We start from the raw sequence: 16,085 nt of genomic DNA, 5'->3' as shown, positions 1-16,085 counted from the left end.
TGATCTCTGCTTTGACAAGACGTGCCAAGGAAACTGCCTCGCATAACGCGCTAAGGTGGGATAATGAAACGATTGGGATAAAGGCTTGGCCATGGCGTGTCGCACCATGGAATACGCCAGCAGATTAGATTTGTGTTAATATTATTATTCTCTCTATGGCAATATGTGGAAACTTATTTTGCAGAGCCGGACACTATCTTTGTGTTCAAGATCTTCTATGAAGTATTTGGAGGAGGAACCCGCCTTGCAATGCCGAAGAGAATTTGCGCGCCGGACTCGTCGTCATTGAAGCCTGGTTCAGGGGCTACTGAGGGAGTCCTGGATTAGGGGGGTGTTCGGATAGCCGAACTATACCTTCAAGCCAGACTCCTGGACTATGAAGATATAAGATTGAAGACTTTGTCCCGTGTCCGGAAGGGACTTTCCTTGGCGTGGAAGGCAAGCTTGGCGATACGGATGTTCAGATCTCCTACCATTGTAACCGACTCTATGTAACCCTAACCCCATCCGGTGTCTATATAAACCGGAGGGTTTTAGTCCGTAGGACAACATACACTTCAACAATCATACCATAGGCTAGCTTCTAGGGTTTAGCCTCTTTGATCTCGTGGTAGATCAACTCTTGTAATACCCATACCATCAATACTAATCAAGCACGACATAGGGTTTTACCTCCATTGAGAGGGCCCGAACCTGGGTAAAACTTCGTGTCCCCTGCCTCCTGTTACCATCTGGCCTAGACGCACAGTTTGGGACCCCCTACCCAAGATCCGCCGGTTTTGACACCGACAAAGATCTTTATCGGTCAAACCGCGTGACAACATACGTTGTTCCCTTTGTCGTCGGTATGTTACTTGCCCGAGATTCGATCATCAGTATCATCATACCTAGTTCAATCTCGTTACCGAGAATTCTCTTTACTCGTTCCGTAATGCGTCATCCCGCAACTAACTCATTAATTGCATTGCTTGCAAGGCTTATAGTGATGTGCATTATCGAGAGGGCCCAAAGATACCTCTCCGATACACAGAGTGAGAAATCCTAATCTCGATCTATGCCAACCCAACAAACACCTTCGGAGACACCTGTAGAGCATCTTTATAATCACCTAGTTACGTTGTGACTTTTGATAGCACACAAGGTGTTCCTCCGGTATTCGGGAGTTGCATAATCTCATAGTCAAAGGAATATGTATAAGTCATGAAGAAAGCAATAGCAATATAAAACTAAACAATCATTATGCTAAGCTAACTGATGGGTCTTGTCCATCACATCATTCTCCAATGATGTGATCTCGTTCATAAAATGACAACACATGTCTATGGTTAGAAAACTTAAACATCTTTGATTAACGAGCTAGTCAAGTAGAGGCATACTAGGGACATTCTGTTTTGTCTATGTATTCACACATGTGCTAAGTTTCCGGTTAATACAATTCTAGCATGAATAATAAACATTCATCATGATATAAGGAAATATAAGTAACAACTTTATTATTGCCTCTAGGGCATATTTCCTTCACTTCTATCCTCTTCCACAGCTCTGTCTCACCACCTCAGCATTGCCACGAATCCATCCCCAGCCCTTCCCCTGGGGCATTAGATGGAGGGCTTTCTTCCATGGATGCTCGCTCGATGACCGCACCAAGTTCGTCAAGACCATGAAGGTGTGCTCTCAGTTCACTAGCATCAAGGAGATGCACAAAAAGAGGCATGCGCTATGGGGATGAAGGAGCAGTTGAAGACGATGATACCCGACCTAGTGAAAGGCGCTATGTTAGTGGACATACTATGCTGGGCGATGGATCAGGCCGAGTTCGGCGATCCTGTTCAGAGGGCCAGATGGGCAATGTACAGGCTTGTGAGGCCTCCTCATGCCCAACCGGCCATTGCGGTGGCGTCGGAGGATGACCACAAAGTGGTGGAGCTGCTGGTTAGGGCGGCGGCACCAAACGACCGCGCAAGGCCCATCGTTCTAGACGAAGATGATGTAGAGGAGATGATGGATGCTGCGGTGGAGCCGGTGGTGGACAACAACAAGGCTACAGGGCCCCGCTGCTCCAAGCACCTCCAAGGTCGCCGGTTTAGAATGTTTAGGTGCTTGTAAGGTTGATGTACCCCCATTCTCCAACCCCCTTTACTCAAAATCACCGTATGAACCCTAAAATCCATTGATAATGCCATTTCCGAACTACTACATAATCGAATGTGAAAATCCAATCCCTCCACCCCCTTGTTTTAGTCCAATCCCTAACGCTTGAATCAAATGTGGAAATGCTAAAGTGCGAGTTGAATGCAGGTAATCGAAAGAGAGGGCAAGGGCTTACAACCATTGTCAAAGTCCTGCCATTGCCGCCGCCAGTATGAGAGCGGGGAGAGCGGAGAAAGGGGAGAGAGATCAGTAAATGAATGTGAGGGTGATTATGGCGCCGCTTCGAGAAACAACGTGACGTCTCGAGAACGCCTCCTCGTGTGCAGCCTCCGCCACCCACGTGCCACAAGTTGCATTGGGGGGTGGAGCACCCGAGTGCTCATATGTATTTCCCCTCATTTCACAACCTTTTACAAGTCTCGATATTTATTCATGAAATTCAACAAATAATTCGTCTGAGCCCACAACCAAGGGTTGATGAAAGAAAAAGAAAAAACAGTATTGTGTTGGCCCTGGCAGTAGCAGCCCCTTCTCCGGCCACTGACGAGTGGGCCATAGGCGGCTCACCTGCCCCAAACACAGGCGTGAAACAAACCAGCCTCCGTTCCGTCACGAGACCCGAACGAAACGTCGTCCGCTTCCCCACCTTCGACACTCAACTACTACCATCCAGCGACCACCGGTCCTCCAATCGGAAGCACCAACCATGGCGGCGGCGGCGAAGATAGCGCCGTCCATGCTCTCGTCGGACTTCGCCAACCTCGCCTCGGAGGCCGAGCGCATGGTCCGCCTCGGCGCCGACTGGCTCCACATGGACGTCATGGTACGATCCCCCCTCCCGTCCCCTCTCTCCCCCCACCATGTTTCCTAACCCTGCTTGATTGATCCACCCTCGAATCCTCGAGATTCGTTCAGGAGTAGGATTGGACCGCGCACTGTTATGGTCGCTTCAGTCGTTTGCCGCCGTGACGGAGTCGGTCATGCTAGGGAACTAGGGATAATAGGATTGAACCACTGAATGAATCAGAGGAGCTGCCATACTTCTTGTTTCTGCACACAACCAGGCCTTGCAGTGAGCATAGGCGATTCGGTAGAATCTGTTCGGAGTTGACAGTCTTCTCTGCTCCGCTTTCTGCTACTGAAAGGTTACTCTGAACATCGTTGTTCAGAGCATGAGCGTGAGCTGTCATGTTCGCAGTAGTTCTGGTCTGCGATGTGCTATGCTGCAACTGTACTGGTACTTACTAGTCTAAGGCAGTGACTTTTTTTTTGAACCGGGCTAATCCCCTTTCCATTAATAAAGATATAACGGAAATACAGCCAAATCCATGTCAAGGCTGTGACTTGCCTGTTACAGGCATGTGACAAGTTCAGTTAATTTTGTTCCTCTCAGGGAATGTGTTCTACTCCCTCCGTTCCGAATTACTCGTCGCAGAAATGGATGTATATAGATGTATTTTAGTTCTAGATACATCCATTTTTGCGACGAGTAATTTGGAACGGAGGGAGTAGTAGTTAATTTTGTTCCTCCCAACGATTGTGTTCCATTTTATTTTTCTTTTAGACAGGGATCGTGTGCATTGATCATGGACATTCAAGCTTGGAATTCCATTTGCCTTATGCTCATTCTGTTCCTTTTCCACCTTGCAGGATGGGTGAGTTTGTCTCTACTTTCCACTGCGGATGCGGCAGATCGATTTTGATCTGTTACTGAATTGTGTCGGCACTTTCTGGTGCCAAAAAACTATTCTGACATACCAATGCCAAATTTTATTCCTTATCTCTTAGTATGTAGGCAGAACTCTGCCTTTCGTTCAAATAATGGAAGATATGTTTGCCCTTATTTATCTGCTAGCATAGCAGGCTGGCAGTGGGTGTTTAAGCTAAGCTAACTAGATAAGTATGCAGGTGGCTGTATACATGCCTACAAGCTACATCTACCTAGATGATTTTTGTTTTTAACCCACACATGTATGTTCTCTTAGTTGCTGTTCGACCTATGGACCTTTCTATTTAATTTTTGGCTACTTTCGTTAGATACCTTACTTATTCGAACATCCTGCTCATGGATGCGAAATGTTAATAAAATCTCACATAAAGAGCATGATTTCCAAAATATGTATATAAGAAGGAAAGCAATAAGCCTGATAGCCATGTGACTAAACTTGAAAAAGAAGCAGCTTAAACTATGCTCTATTCTTTCACATTTTGCCTACTTAAAGGAATGTTGACCTTTCGTTCTGAAAATAAACAATAGGAAAATTCAAGTAGCTAATGATGAAACAAGAGGTATCTGCAGTCAGTATGGAGATGGTGTTCCCTCTGTTTTCTTAGACAGAGATCACACACCTTGAGCATACGGGAGAGAAATTAGACACCTTCTTCAAGCTGGTGAAAAGTAGAATGCTTGCTTAAGATGCTTTTTTTTTATGAACTGGACATCATCGAAGTAAGTATTGAACATGAATTGCTGTCTTCCTTCACGTGGGAATCTTTTTTTTTTGTCAACAGGATCATACAGATCCTATGTCTGGATGTTCTCTTGAATATCTTTCTATAACTCCCAGATGAAAGACTGCATGCAAAAAGAATATCATTATTATGTTATATGTTGAATCAAGTTTGAAGGACAATGCATTCATCTTGTTCGGAAATTTGATGATAGACTATTTTGATGACGACCAAAAGAACTATCAATTTTGAAGCTGGCTGTTTGCACACGCAGGCACTTCGTTCCTAATTTAACTATTGGAGCTCCAGTGATTGAGAGCTTGAGGAAGCACACAAAGTATGGTGACCTTCCTTGTCTTATTTAATATTCACTTTGATGGATTCTGTTCTTATAGGCTGTATGCACCTAATACTGCTATTCTCGATTTCTAGGGCATATTTGGACTGCCATCTCATGGTCACAAATCCTTCCGATTATGTAGAGGCATTTGGAAAAGCTGGTGCCTCAGGATTCACATTCCATATAGAAGTAGCGAGGGGTAAATAAACACGTGCTGACAAATCTGCGAATGGTTCTTCATGATTTTTGTTGCCTTATGGAAAGCTTGGTGTAGATAACTGGAAAGAGCTCACCCAAAGCATCAAAGCAAAGGGCATGCGGCCTGGTGTATCATTGAAGCCTGGTACTCCTGTGGAGGATGTTTTCCCCCTGGTAACTTCATTTGCCCCATACAATTATTCTTGTTATCATGTTGTACTCCCTCCGTTCCTAAATATTTGTCTTTCTAGAGATTTCAAATGGTTACCACATACGGATGTATATAGACATATTTTAGAGTGTAGATTCACTCATTTTGCTCCGAATGTAGTCACTTGTTGAAACCTCTAAAAAGACAAATATTTAGGAACGGAGGGAGTACATTATAGAAAAACCACTGGAATACATTTTCCAGAAACTTTTTCATATTAATAGCTAACATGAGAAGTGAGCTCGTATGCATTTATTTTCAACGTGCACAGTTAGCTTTATTTCTAATGCATAAAGTTCATTGTGTCCTCCTTTTGTGTCCAGAACTGAAACCCCGTCCAGAGCTGATTTATGTAGGAAGTAGTTCTTTTTTAGGTGTGTACTAGTGTTGTTGTACACTCGTATACTGGACCATTGGTTCATTGATCCAATCAAGTAGCAATGTGTTATGTTTAACTTTTAGCATAATTTGTTGATCAAAATGATCGTGGCACAAGCACATCCAGTTTCCCTTGTTCAGGCGCATTTCACCTCCCCTTCTTACAATCATCACTGAATGTTACTGTACTCTAGTACATCTTCCATTGCAGATGAATGGCCTTTGTTATGAACTTATGATGACCTGTCTAAACTTAATCATCTGATCTCCGATTAGCTAGCATTTCTACTAATAACTGTATTTACAGGTGGAAGCAGAAACCCCTGTAGAGTTGGTTCTCGTGATGACGGTCGAGCCTGGCTTTGGTGGCCAGAAGTTCATGCCGGAGATGATGGATAAGGTATCCACCCATTTTGTTTTCTGGGGTCGATACTCTTACCGTTTCTTATCTAGGATAGTTCTGACCACTTTTTTTTAAGCTTAGTTCTGACCACTTCCTCTCTGTAACCTGGATATGTTTCTCCAGGTGCGTACGCTGAGGAAGAAGTACCCGTCCCTCGACATTGAGGTACAGTTACAATGCCGATCCATGTTAGGCTAGTATCACATCACAGCCACAGGCGCCCATAGGCGATCTTCCCACGGCGTCTCGTTTCCTGACGTTATATTGTTTGTGTGTGTAGGTCGACGGTGGCCTGGGTCCTTCCACCATCGACGCCGCCGCGTCGGCCGGCGCCAACTGCATCGTCGCCGGGAGCTCCGTGTTCGGCGCGCCCGACCCCGGAGAGGTCATCTCGGCGCTGCGCAAGAGCGTGGAGGCGTCGCAGATCAAGAGCTGATCATCTGTAGCTCTGCGCGCTCGGACGGACGCATGTTTCTGCTGTAAACTAGAACCACTCTGCACGACCGACGCTCGGTCAGCAGTTTTGCGATTCCGAATAAAATGTGCCCTTGGCTTTCACGCAGTTTGGGTCTTGTAGAGATGGTGGTAACAGTGACATGAATGGCATACTACTACTACTACCGTATGATATTTCTGGTTCACTGTGCGTCGCAGGTTGGAGCTTTGGATCTGATTCCTCGTTCCCTCCCTGTCACGCTGCCATTACCAAACGGGAGGACACGGCGAGGCGGCACGCGTTGTCGATAGGAACGGAATCAGATTGGTCCTGGTCTCTTTTTTTCTCAACACTGCCAAGACGTCTCGAGCCATGTGCATCGCACGTTGACCGATCAGTTGTCCATCCATCCATGCCCTAAACTGGGTCACGCATGCTCATGCTACTGATGCACCCGTATTATATACGCTACTACTTGCTGATAGACGACAGACTCGAACGGATCAACATGCTTCATGGCCTTGTCGTTGAGATGAGAAGAAGGGAAAAACAGCGTGATCAGATCGTACACCGAGCTAGCCACCGGCCCCACACCATCCGGCCGTCCTGCTCCCTCCCTGCGCGAGGTGTTCCTGCGCCGTGACTCCCATCCCCGTCGGCGGGCCCACCCGCCACTCCCCCAGTCCACGGCGCACGCACCCATCCCATCCCCTCCACGAGCAAAACCGGCCCCACGCACCACGTTTCGCTCGGGGGAACTAATTATTTTCCCGTCGGTTCAAAAACCCGATCGCGACTCGCGAGCGGATCCGGGTCGGGGAGAACAGTCAGCAGGACCCGCGAGCGACCGAATCCCGATCAATCGCGGCGCGGCGGCGGCGGCGGCGGGACCGACGACCGGAGTCCGCTGACACCATGCCGGACAAGGCGGTGGACGACGCCATGGAGTCCGCGGTGGGGGCCCACTTCAGCGGCCTCCGCCTCGAGGCGCTGCGCCTGCCCGCCCCCTCCGGGTCCTCCTCCCCCTCCTCCTCCACCTCCGCCGGCGCCGCCGCCGCCGCCGCCCTCGCCAACGGGCTCGCCCACGCCCACGCCGACGTCGCCTCCCCATCCTCCCTCAGGCAGCCCTTCGTCATCGGTAACCTTTTTCTGCGGCCGCCCCTGCGCCCCCCATTCTGCTGATCAGTTTGCCCAGTGCGGTGGTTGCGAGTCCTGACTGACACTGCTAATTGTCTCAAGGGGTTTCGGGCGGGACGGCCTCGGGGAAGACCACCGTGTGCGACATGATCATCCAGCAGCTGCACGACCACCGCGTCGTGCTCGTCAACCAGGTCTGCTCCTCACTGTCTGCTTCTGCCATTGCAAATGCTCTGCGTTACGAGATTGCTAGGTGTCCTCACTTGATACTAGCTCCTGCAGTGGAATCACGCCTTTTAGTTTGTATGTCGTGCCCAAGTGATGCAGTTTATGAAATCCGAAGGCCTGTCGTGCTGCCATAGTCATTACTTAGCTGGGAACTGAACAATTAATGATTGTACCTTCAGAACTGAACAATGAAGTTGCAATAAAGCTAGTCGCGCACAACCCTACAGCAAGTTTCAAAGGGAGACCAATTTCATTTCCGGGACATGCCTGATTTTCAGTATGGCTTTTGATTTTGTAGGATTCATTCTACCGCGGCTTAACCGCTGAGGAATCTGCACGCGCTCAGGACTACAATTTCGATCATCCTGGTATTTCACCTATGCCATGTTGATTGGAAGTGTTCTACCTTTGTTAGTGATCAGAGAATGTGAAGCAGATGCTTTCTTTGTTTACAGATGCATTTGATACGGAGCAACTTCTTGAATGCATGGGGCAACTAAAACGTGCATTGCCTGTAAATGTTCCTATATATGACTTCAAAAATCACCGAAGGTGCTCAGAAAGGTTCCGAAAGGTTGGTAGTAATCAGTTATGCCTTATGAACTTGTTGACATGAAGAAGTTTCCCGTGTTTACAATGTTGAGTCCAGCTCATTTGACTTTTCAATAACTTGTTCCTGAGAATTACTATTCGATAACTTTGGGTGAAGCCTTTTTTCTACATGTACAACCATATGACCATCAGGTATATTGTATGGTAGGGTGCAATGCTTTCTATGGGAATTATTGAAATTACAGAGGATGCTATTTGCTTTCTGCGTGAATTGGAAAATAATACTAGTTTGAGTATGAAGATTTATTGCATAGCGTGTACAGCATTTTTGCAGCCTGATAATTTACAGCCTTGCAAGGAATTCTGTTAATATAGTCACTGAAGGTTTTGTTTTTGTTAATTTTTTTACCCTTTTGATCATGTCATAGACATTTGTATGAACGGGCAAATTATTTCCAAAACTATCCACTATTCTGACTTGTGAACTTATGCAGTCTGTATTCTTAATTTTGAAGTAAACTGTATTAATCTGGGATAAAGAATATAGTTCCTTCAATTAGCACTAGTGAATATCTTGATATATATTTATTTCAGTTTGTTAGTTTAGAATAATTATATTTTAGTATTATGTTTGCTGGCTTCTATCAGTACCAGGGATCGTCAACCGAGATGATTTTAGTTGAAGTACTGGATAAGTAGGAAAACTGGTCTAATCATGAACCTTTTTGCCAACTAAACGAATTGTCAAATTTCATTTTGTAAGGTCAATGCATCAGATGTCATTATTTTGGAGGGCATTTTAGTCTTCCATGATCAAAGGGTTCGCAATCTGATGGACATGAAAATTTTTGTGGACACAGGTCTGTGTTATGTGTACAGTGTACTTATAAGCATTTGACTTGTTCTCTATAATTTTCTCGCTGGTAGCTAAAATTTTGTTCACTTTCTTGCATCCATGGTGTATCCAAACAGATGCAGATATTAGGCTTGCCCGGCGAATAAGGCGTGATACAGTTGAAAGAGGTAGAGATGTTAGCTCGGTGCTTGATCAGGTAGGTTAACTATTGTAGATTTTCTGCTGTTGTTTAGATTTTTCATTGTGATTTGCAAGAAGATTCTGTCTATTTGTTTCTTGATATGTAAATGCCTGTGATGTAATATGCAATTCTTTTGGTGTCTCAGTATGGGAGGTTTGTGAAGCCAGCATTTGATGATTTTGTTCTGCCTTCAAAGAAATATGCTGATGTGATCATACCACGCGGAGGTGATAACCATGTTGCAATTGACCTGATCGTTCAACATATTCGTACAAAGCTTGGTATGCATGACTTGTGCAAAGTCTTCCGAAACGTCTTTGTAGTTCAATCAACTTTCCAGGTAAAGTTAATCATCTTCATTGATTAAGCATTATACTGTTTTTCATTGTATCTTGAAGTTGCCTTTATGATGAATTTGCCAGATCCGAGGAATGCATACTCTGATTCGTGATAGGGATATCACTACACCTGACTTTGTGTTTTATTCAGATCGATTGATACGTTTGGTACCTCGTTTCCAAGCCTTTATCTTATTATTATCAACTTTATGTTGAGTTAATTGCATTGAGTTTAAAATTGATTTAACTGGTCTCCTGTTTGTTTGAATAATGTCATGTTAGGTAGTTGAGCATGGTTTGGGCCATTTGCCATTTACAGAAAAGCAGATTATTACTCCAACAGGTAGTTTGCAAATGGCATTGCGTATCTTTTTTCACTTAGTTGTCCACTTTTCGATTTTGCATTTCAAGTACTGTTTCATCGAGAAGTTTTTCACTTTGATTGATTTCCTAGAATAATTGTTGTTTGATCAACTAGAAGAATTTATACCTACGGAATTTTATTGCTAAAATAGTTAACACCATAAGTTCTGAAATGTTGTGAAGACAAACATTTCCACTTCAACAATAATAGGAAGTAAAATAGAATCGATGCATTGACTAATGTTGGGCTAAATGCTAGTATCTTATTTCCCCTCGAATTACATTTTTGAATAATATCTTTGATATTACACAGTACTAGGTACGAATTGAAAATTGTTGATATGGAGAGTTTATCCCCCACTAGGATTATTTTTGATTTGTAGCTGTGATGTTATGCAGTAGTAGGTAGAAACTGAAGCTTGTTAATATGAAGAGTCTATTCCCTTTAGAATTATTTTTTCTTTATAGCTTTGATGTTACACAGTATTAGATGGAAAATGAAGCTCGTTGACATGAGCTCATGCTTACTATTTCTACCATTACCGAGCCTTGGGGTTTGTCACCTAACTTCATATGCCGATAAATTAGTACTCCTTGAAAGCAGCAATTTGTTTTGTGCTGCGAACATTTGAATTTGGATGCTCTGATTTAATATGCATAAAACATGTGGAAACCTGGAGCTCTGGCCATTTTCATATATTTATATGTTTTCAGTTGTTTTCTGTAATGCTAGGTGCACACATGCTTGTATTTATTTATCTGTGCCAAACATTATGTGATGCTCTACTTGTTTGTCCAGGATCTGTTTATACGGGAGTTGATTTCTGCAAGAAGCTCTGCGGAGTGTCTATTGTCCGAAGGTAAACACTGAAGATAGTTATTATCAACCCAACACAACAGCACACACCATTGACAGAAGTATTTTTTTGAACGTCGGGCATGCAGACTGCATTTAGTAATAACTATGTTTGAACAGAAGTTCTTCATTTTATTAGAGATGCTAGTTAATACTGCAAAAGATAATTTATTATGAGTATACATTCTGTTCTGTCCTGGCATGTGGAACCTTTTGTTTTCTCTGTGCCATTGTCTTGCAAGTTGTAAGATAGTTTTATAGTTCCAGAGTCCAGACTACAATTTTGAACTCATGTCCCATTTAATCCTGAATCTTAGTTCAACATCATGAAACGATGTCTATAAATACCAAATAGTTGCAGTTTACTCTTTGCACACCAGCCATGTTACATATGTTCTTTTCTCACCCATTCTGTTAATATATATTGAGACAACAGCACTACTGTAAACAAATTCATTGTCACTGCAGTGGTGAAAGTATGGAGAATGCTTTGCGTGCTTGCTGTAAAGGAATAAAAATTGGCAAAATTTTGATACATCGTGTTGGAGATAATGGACAGCAAGTAAGCACTAAGATCTTGTGATTAATGACTTGCTAATAAATTTGTAAAATGGTTAAGTTTTTGTGGTGTCAAATCTCAATAACTACAATACACTTTCTTCATCTAGCTCATATACCACAAACTGCCAATGGACATAGATGAACGGCATGTTCTGCTTTTGGATCCGGTGCTTGGCACAGGTCAGTTTTGCTTGCCTCTATTCCTGTTCATTTATTTGTTGGCGCTAAAGTTATTTAGGTTGTGTTAGTAAAAGTTTCCCTTGGCACACCCTATAATTGTACTCCGTATTTCTTATTGAAAGCAATGCTTTGTATGATAATAGATATGAGTGCTTTTTTTATTCGATGCAGTTTATACATATGGCATGCATTCACAGAAACATATCTGGATGTTATGAGATATCCTGATACCAAATCTCACCCAGTGATAATTTTTCCTTTACTAATGCATAAAATTAAAGATTTAATAAACTTTTTCATTGTTGGTTTATCTGTTGGGAGATGTCTTGGCTTTGGTAAATTTCATGTCAAATATATTTAACCGTGTTCTCAATAAATAGTGGAAGTTTGGTGCTACATCTTTACTTTGGAAGATAAGCTGCTACTCATATATAGTACTCCATGACTCGTAGATGATTATTGTTCTTTAGATCCACAAATCTGTAATTCGTTCGTCCATCTGCAATTGAATTGATATTGCACCAGCTATCTTCCGATTTGCTCGTGACTGAAGTGTTTTACTTCTTCCTTTTTTATTCAGGGAACTCAGCAAATCAAGCTATAGATCTTCTTCGAAGGAAAGGCGTTGCTGAGGAGAGGATCATATTCCTCACTCTCATCTCGGTAAACCTCTTAGCATACTGAATCAGTTTACTCGTCTCTTTTTCATGTCACTCCAGCCTGTTTTTTCGACTCCTTGTAGGCACCCGAAGGGATTCAATGTGTGTGCACGCGATTTCCAAAGTTGAAGCTTGTAACGTCAGAGATAGATACCGGGCTGAGCGAGGAATTCAGAGTCATCCCAGGTTTGGGAGAGTATGGTGATCGCTACTTCGGCACAGACAACTGATGGTGGCTCGTACTGCTATCGATGCCTGTGCAAAAGCTGACTTCATCGCTGGAGACTGCAGAGGGATGATCGTACAATCGGCGGTAGCATCGATTGGACCGAGGATACATGCCGGGGAAACATTGAATCAGAAGATACAACATGAATTTTTTTAGACTCCAGAGTTAGATATCTGTCCTTAGCCATTGCTGGAGGTAGTCTGGCCTTAGCCCTGAATGGAGGACTGGAGGTACAATTCGGAACAGAGGGAGTAGTAGAAATGATTGCAAGCTCGTTTCGTTTGAATATCTCTGTTGCTGTGCTGCTTCAGCTAGCCCGTTTCGCTGCTACTGTGTAAAATTATATCAAACCTATTTGCACCTCTTGATATCAGATGTTACAGTTAACAGTTGGAGAATGTGTCCTCTAATCAAGCCAAATCTAGAAGTGGCTTTGAGAAAAACATTTTGCTGAACCGCATCTATCACGCTAGTATTCCATGCCTGGGAGGTAGCCAGTAAACCGTGCTTTCGATTTATTCTAATCGTCAGCACAAATTAATCTCTGTAGCAAATGCACATTCCGTATCAGGACACAAGCCCTCGATCATCAACAGATTGAGGTTTTCGATTGAAGCAGGGTGAACCGTATTTAGCGTAGGCAAACCGGAGAAGTCCACAGCATGCAGGTCCCCCCAACAGGCCCCAGGCGCCTTTTTTTAGCGTCGGCTGCGAAAAATGGCCCAGCCGCGTCCTCAACTCTCAGTTATCGTCAGTTTGGATCGAAATAACAGCCGGCGAACCTGAGCCGAACCTAGCCCCCTGGGGCGCCGGCCGAAGGAAAAGGCGCGTGGGGCAGCTTGCCGCCGCCTCCTGCCCTGGGTTCCACGCGCAAGACAAAACAATGGACACCGCCGTCGACATGGACGACGAGCTCGATGACGCTGAGGAGGGGAGGAGGAAGAACATGCAGAGGAGGAGATGAACCCTGCGCCGGTGACGAAAGGGAGAAAGAAGAAGCGGGCGGCCAGTGCCAGGCCGGGCGAGCCGCGCGTCAAGTGGACTTCCAAGGAAGACGAGTGCCTCGCGACAAGGCCATGGCGGACCATTGGGCGATCATCCAGGTGGCCTGCAACAAATGGCATGGGATCGTCGAGGAGATCGCGGCTCGCCCGGAAAGCGGCGCCAACGTCGAGGGTTAGGTATGTCCAGCCGCCGACTCACTTCTTTCGCCGTGTATGTCGCCGAGACTTGTTCTTCGGCTGCGTAGATGGTTCGGGTGTTCAACATGTATCGCGAGGACGACAACGACCAAGAGTTCAAGTTCCTTCACGTGTTCTCCCGGAACGAGTCATGCGAGAAGTAGAGGGAGGTCCGGCTCACCGTCGCCAAGGCCAAGGAGACGTACAAGCCGGACGCGCCTGCCCTGGGGGCGGTGGATGGGCGCTGTCAGTGTCAAAACCGGCGGATCTCGGGTAGGGGGTCCCGAACTGTGCGTCTAAGGCGGATGGTAACAGGAGGCAGGGAACACGATGTTTTACCCAGGTTCGGGCTCTCTTGATGGAGGTAAAACCCTACGTCCTGCTTGATTTATTCTTGATGATATGAGTATTACAAGAGTTGATCTACCACGAGATCGAAGAGGCTAAACCCTAGAAGCTAGCCTATGGTATGATTGTATGTTGTCCTACGAACTAAAACCCTCCGGTTTATATAGACACCGGAGGGGGCTAGGGTTACTCCAAGGTCGGTTACAAAGGAGGAGATATCCATATCCGTACTGCCTAGCTTGCCTTCCACGCCAAGTAGAGTTCCATCCGGACACGAGACGAAGTCTTCAATCTTGTATCTTCATAGTCCAACAGTTCGGCCAAAGGATATAATCCGGCTGTCCGGATACCCCCTAATCCAGGACTCCCTCAGTAGCCTCCGAACCAGGCTTCAATGACGATGAGTCCAGCGCGCAATGTTGTCTTCGGCATTGCAAGGCGGGTTCTTCTCCATCTTTCAAACGTTTGTAAAGCAGTGTCCGGTCCCATAAATGTTTGGACCTCTTGGCTTCTGTGCCCAATAAGGGCTATATCCCACGCGTCGAATGAATACGAGGCGCCAGGCCGTTTTTACATTCGCCCCCCTAGCCAGATAAATAAATTATCTATTAAAGGAATGGGGATTCTTAGATCCGATCCATACCATCCTTCCCCAGCGAGAATCCATCAGAGCGCGTTTCGGAAAGATCCATTCCAGCATGGCCGACCTCCGCAGCTCCTCCTCCCGCCCCCATAGCCCTAAGCCCGGTGATTGGGAGAGGTGTTCAGTCCCGCACAATCGATTAGTCGAACTGCAGACTAAGGGATTTCTCCCTCCGGCGTATATGGTGCCTGTTCGAGCCGGGCTTGCCACCTACAATGGCGGGGAGCAAGCAGAGAGTTTTCCCTGCCCCTCTATGGGGGAACGGGTCTGCCTTGTTCCTTATTTATTAAGGGGACTTGGATTTCCAATTCATCCATTCCTCCGCGGGCTCCTGGAGTTCTACGGCCTCCAATTACACAATTTCACCCCTGCCTCCATTCTACATATCGCTGGCTATGTTGCTCTCTGCGAGTTGTTCCTGGGCTGCGAGGCTCACTTCGAGCTGTGGGAAAGGCTATTTTGCCTCGTCCCTCGCACACAGAGGGGGTCACTTTATCAAGTGGGCGGAGCCGAAATATGGCGCATCGCCGGTACCGGATACCTCTCCGGTACCCCGAAGAAGTCGTCCGAAGACTGGCCTTCAGAATGGTTTTTGTTGGGTAACGTAGCAATAATTCAAAATTTTCCTACATGTCACCAAGATCTATCTATGGAGTCATCTAGCAACAAGGGAGGAGTGGATCTACATACCCTTGTAGATCGCACGCGGAAGCGTTCAAGAGAACGGGGTTGATGGAGTCGTACTCGTCGTGATCCAAATCACCGATGATCCTAGCGCCGGACGGTCGGCACCTCCGCGTTCAACACACGTACGGAGCAGCGACGTCTCCTCCTTCTTGATCCAGCAAGGGGGGAGGAGAGGTTGATGGAGATCCAGCAGCACGACGGCGTGGTGGAAGTAGCGGGATTCCAACAGGGCTTCGCCAAGCGCTGCGGGAGGAGGGAGATGTGTCATGGGAGGGAGAGGGAGGCGCCAGGGCTTAGGTATGGCTACCCTCCCTTCCCCCCACTATATATAGGGCCAAGGGAGAGGGGGGGCGCAGCCTTGGCCCTTCCTCCAAGGAAGGGTGCGGCCAGGGAGGAGTCCATCCTCCCCAAGGCACCTCGGAGGTGCCTTCCCCCTTTAGGACTCTTTCTTTCCCTTATCTCTTGGCGCATGGGCCTCTTGGGGCTGGTGCCCTTGGCCCATACAGGCCAAGGCGCAT

The 16,085-nt window shown here is 45.8% G+C and overlaps 2 protein-coding genes across 2 annotated transcripts; both read left to right on the top strand.

Annotated features, from left to right (window-relative positions):
• The first annotated feature begins 2,741 nt into the window (after window positions 1-2,741).
• On the top strand, window positions 2,742-6,762 carry LOC123104304 (ribulose-phosphate 3-epimerase, cytoplasmic isoform). Its single transcript, XM_044526125.1, has 8 exons — window positions 2,742-2,974; window positions 3,802-3,806; window positions 4,877-4,939; window positions 5,035-5,141; window positions 5,217-5,314; window positions 6,037-6,129; window positions 6,256-6,297; window positions 6,413-6,762. The coding sequence occupies exons 1-8, from the start codon at window positions 2,858-2,860 to the stop codon at window positions 6,566-6,568; spliced, it is 681 nt and encodes a 226-aa protein (XP_044382060.1). The 5' UTR covers window positions 2,742-2,857; the 3' UTR covers window positions 6,569-6,762.
• A 573-nt stretch (window positions 6,763-7,335) lies between these two features.
• Window positions 7,336-13,097, top strand: LOC123104303 (uridine kinase-like protein 1, chloroplastic). Its single transcript, XM_044526123.1, has 14 exons — window positions 7,336-7,706; window positions 7,808-7,899; window positions 8,232-8,301; window positions 8,389-8,507; window positions 9,249-9,345; window positions 9,458-9,537; window positions 9,668-9,862; window positions 9,945-10,028; window positions 10,143-10,203; window positions 11,023-11,083; window positions 11,548-11,641; window positions 11,748-11,820; window positions 12,401-12,483; window positions 12,563-13,097. Exons 1-14 carry the CDS (start codon window positions 7,484-7,486, stop codon window positions 12,707-12,709), a joined length of 1,479 nt encoding a protein of 492 aa, XP_044382058.1. The 5' UTR covers window positions 7,336-7,483; the 3' UTR covers window positions 12,710-13,097.
• The last annotated feature ends 2,988 nt before the right edge of the window (window positions 13,098-16,085 follow it).

This window comes from Triticum aestivum, chromosome 5A, assembly GCF_018294505.1.
Source record: "Triticum aestivum cultivar Chinese Spring chromosome 5A, IWGSC CS RefSeq v2.1, whole genome shotgun sequence".
NCBI classification, from domain to species: domain Eukaryota; kingdom Viridiplantae; phylum Streptophyta; class Magnoliopsida; order Poales; family Poaceae; genus Triticum; species Triticum aestivum.
This window is presented reverse-complemented; position numbering and strand designations above follow the sequence as displayed.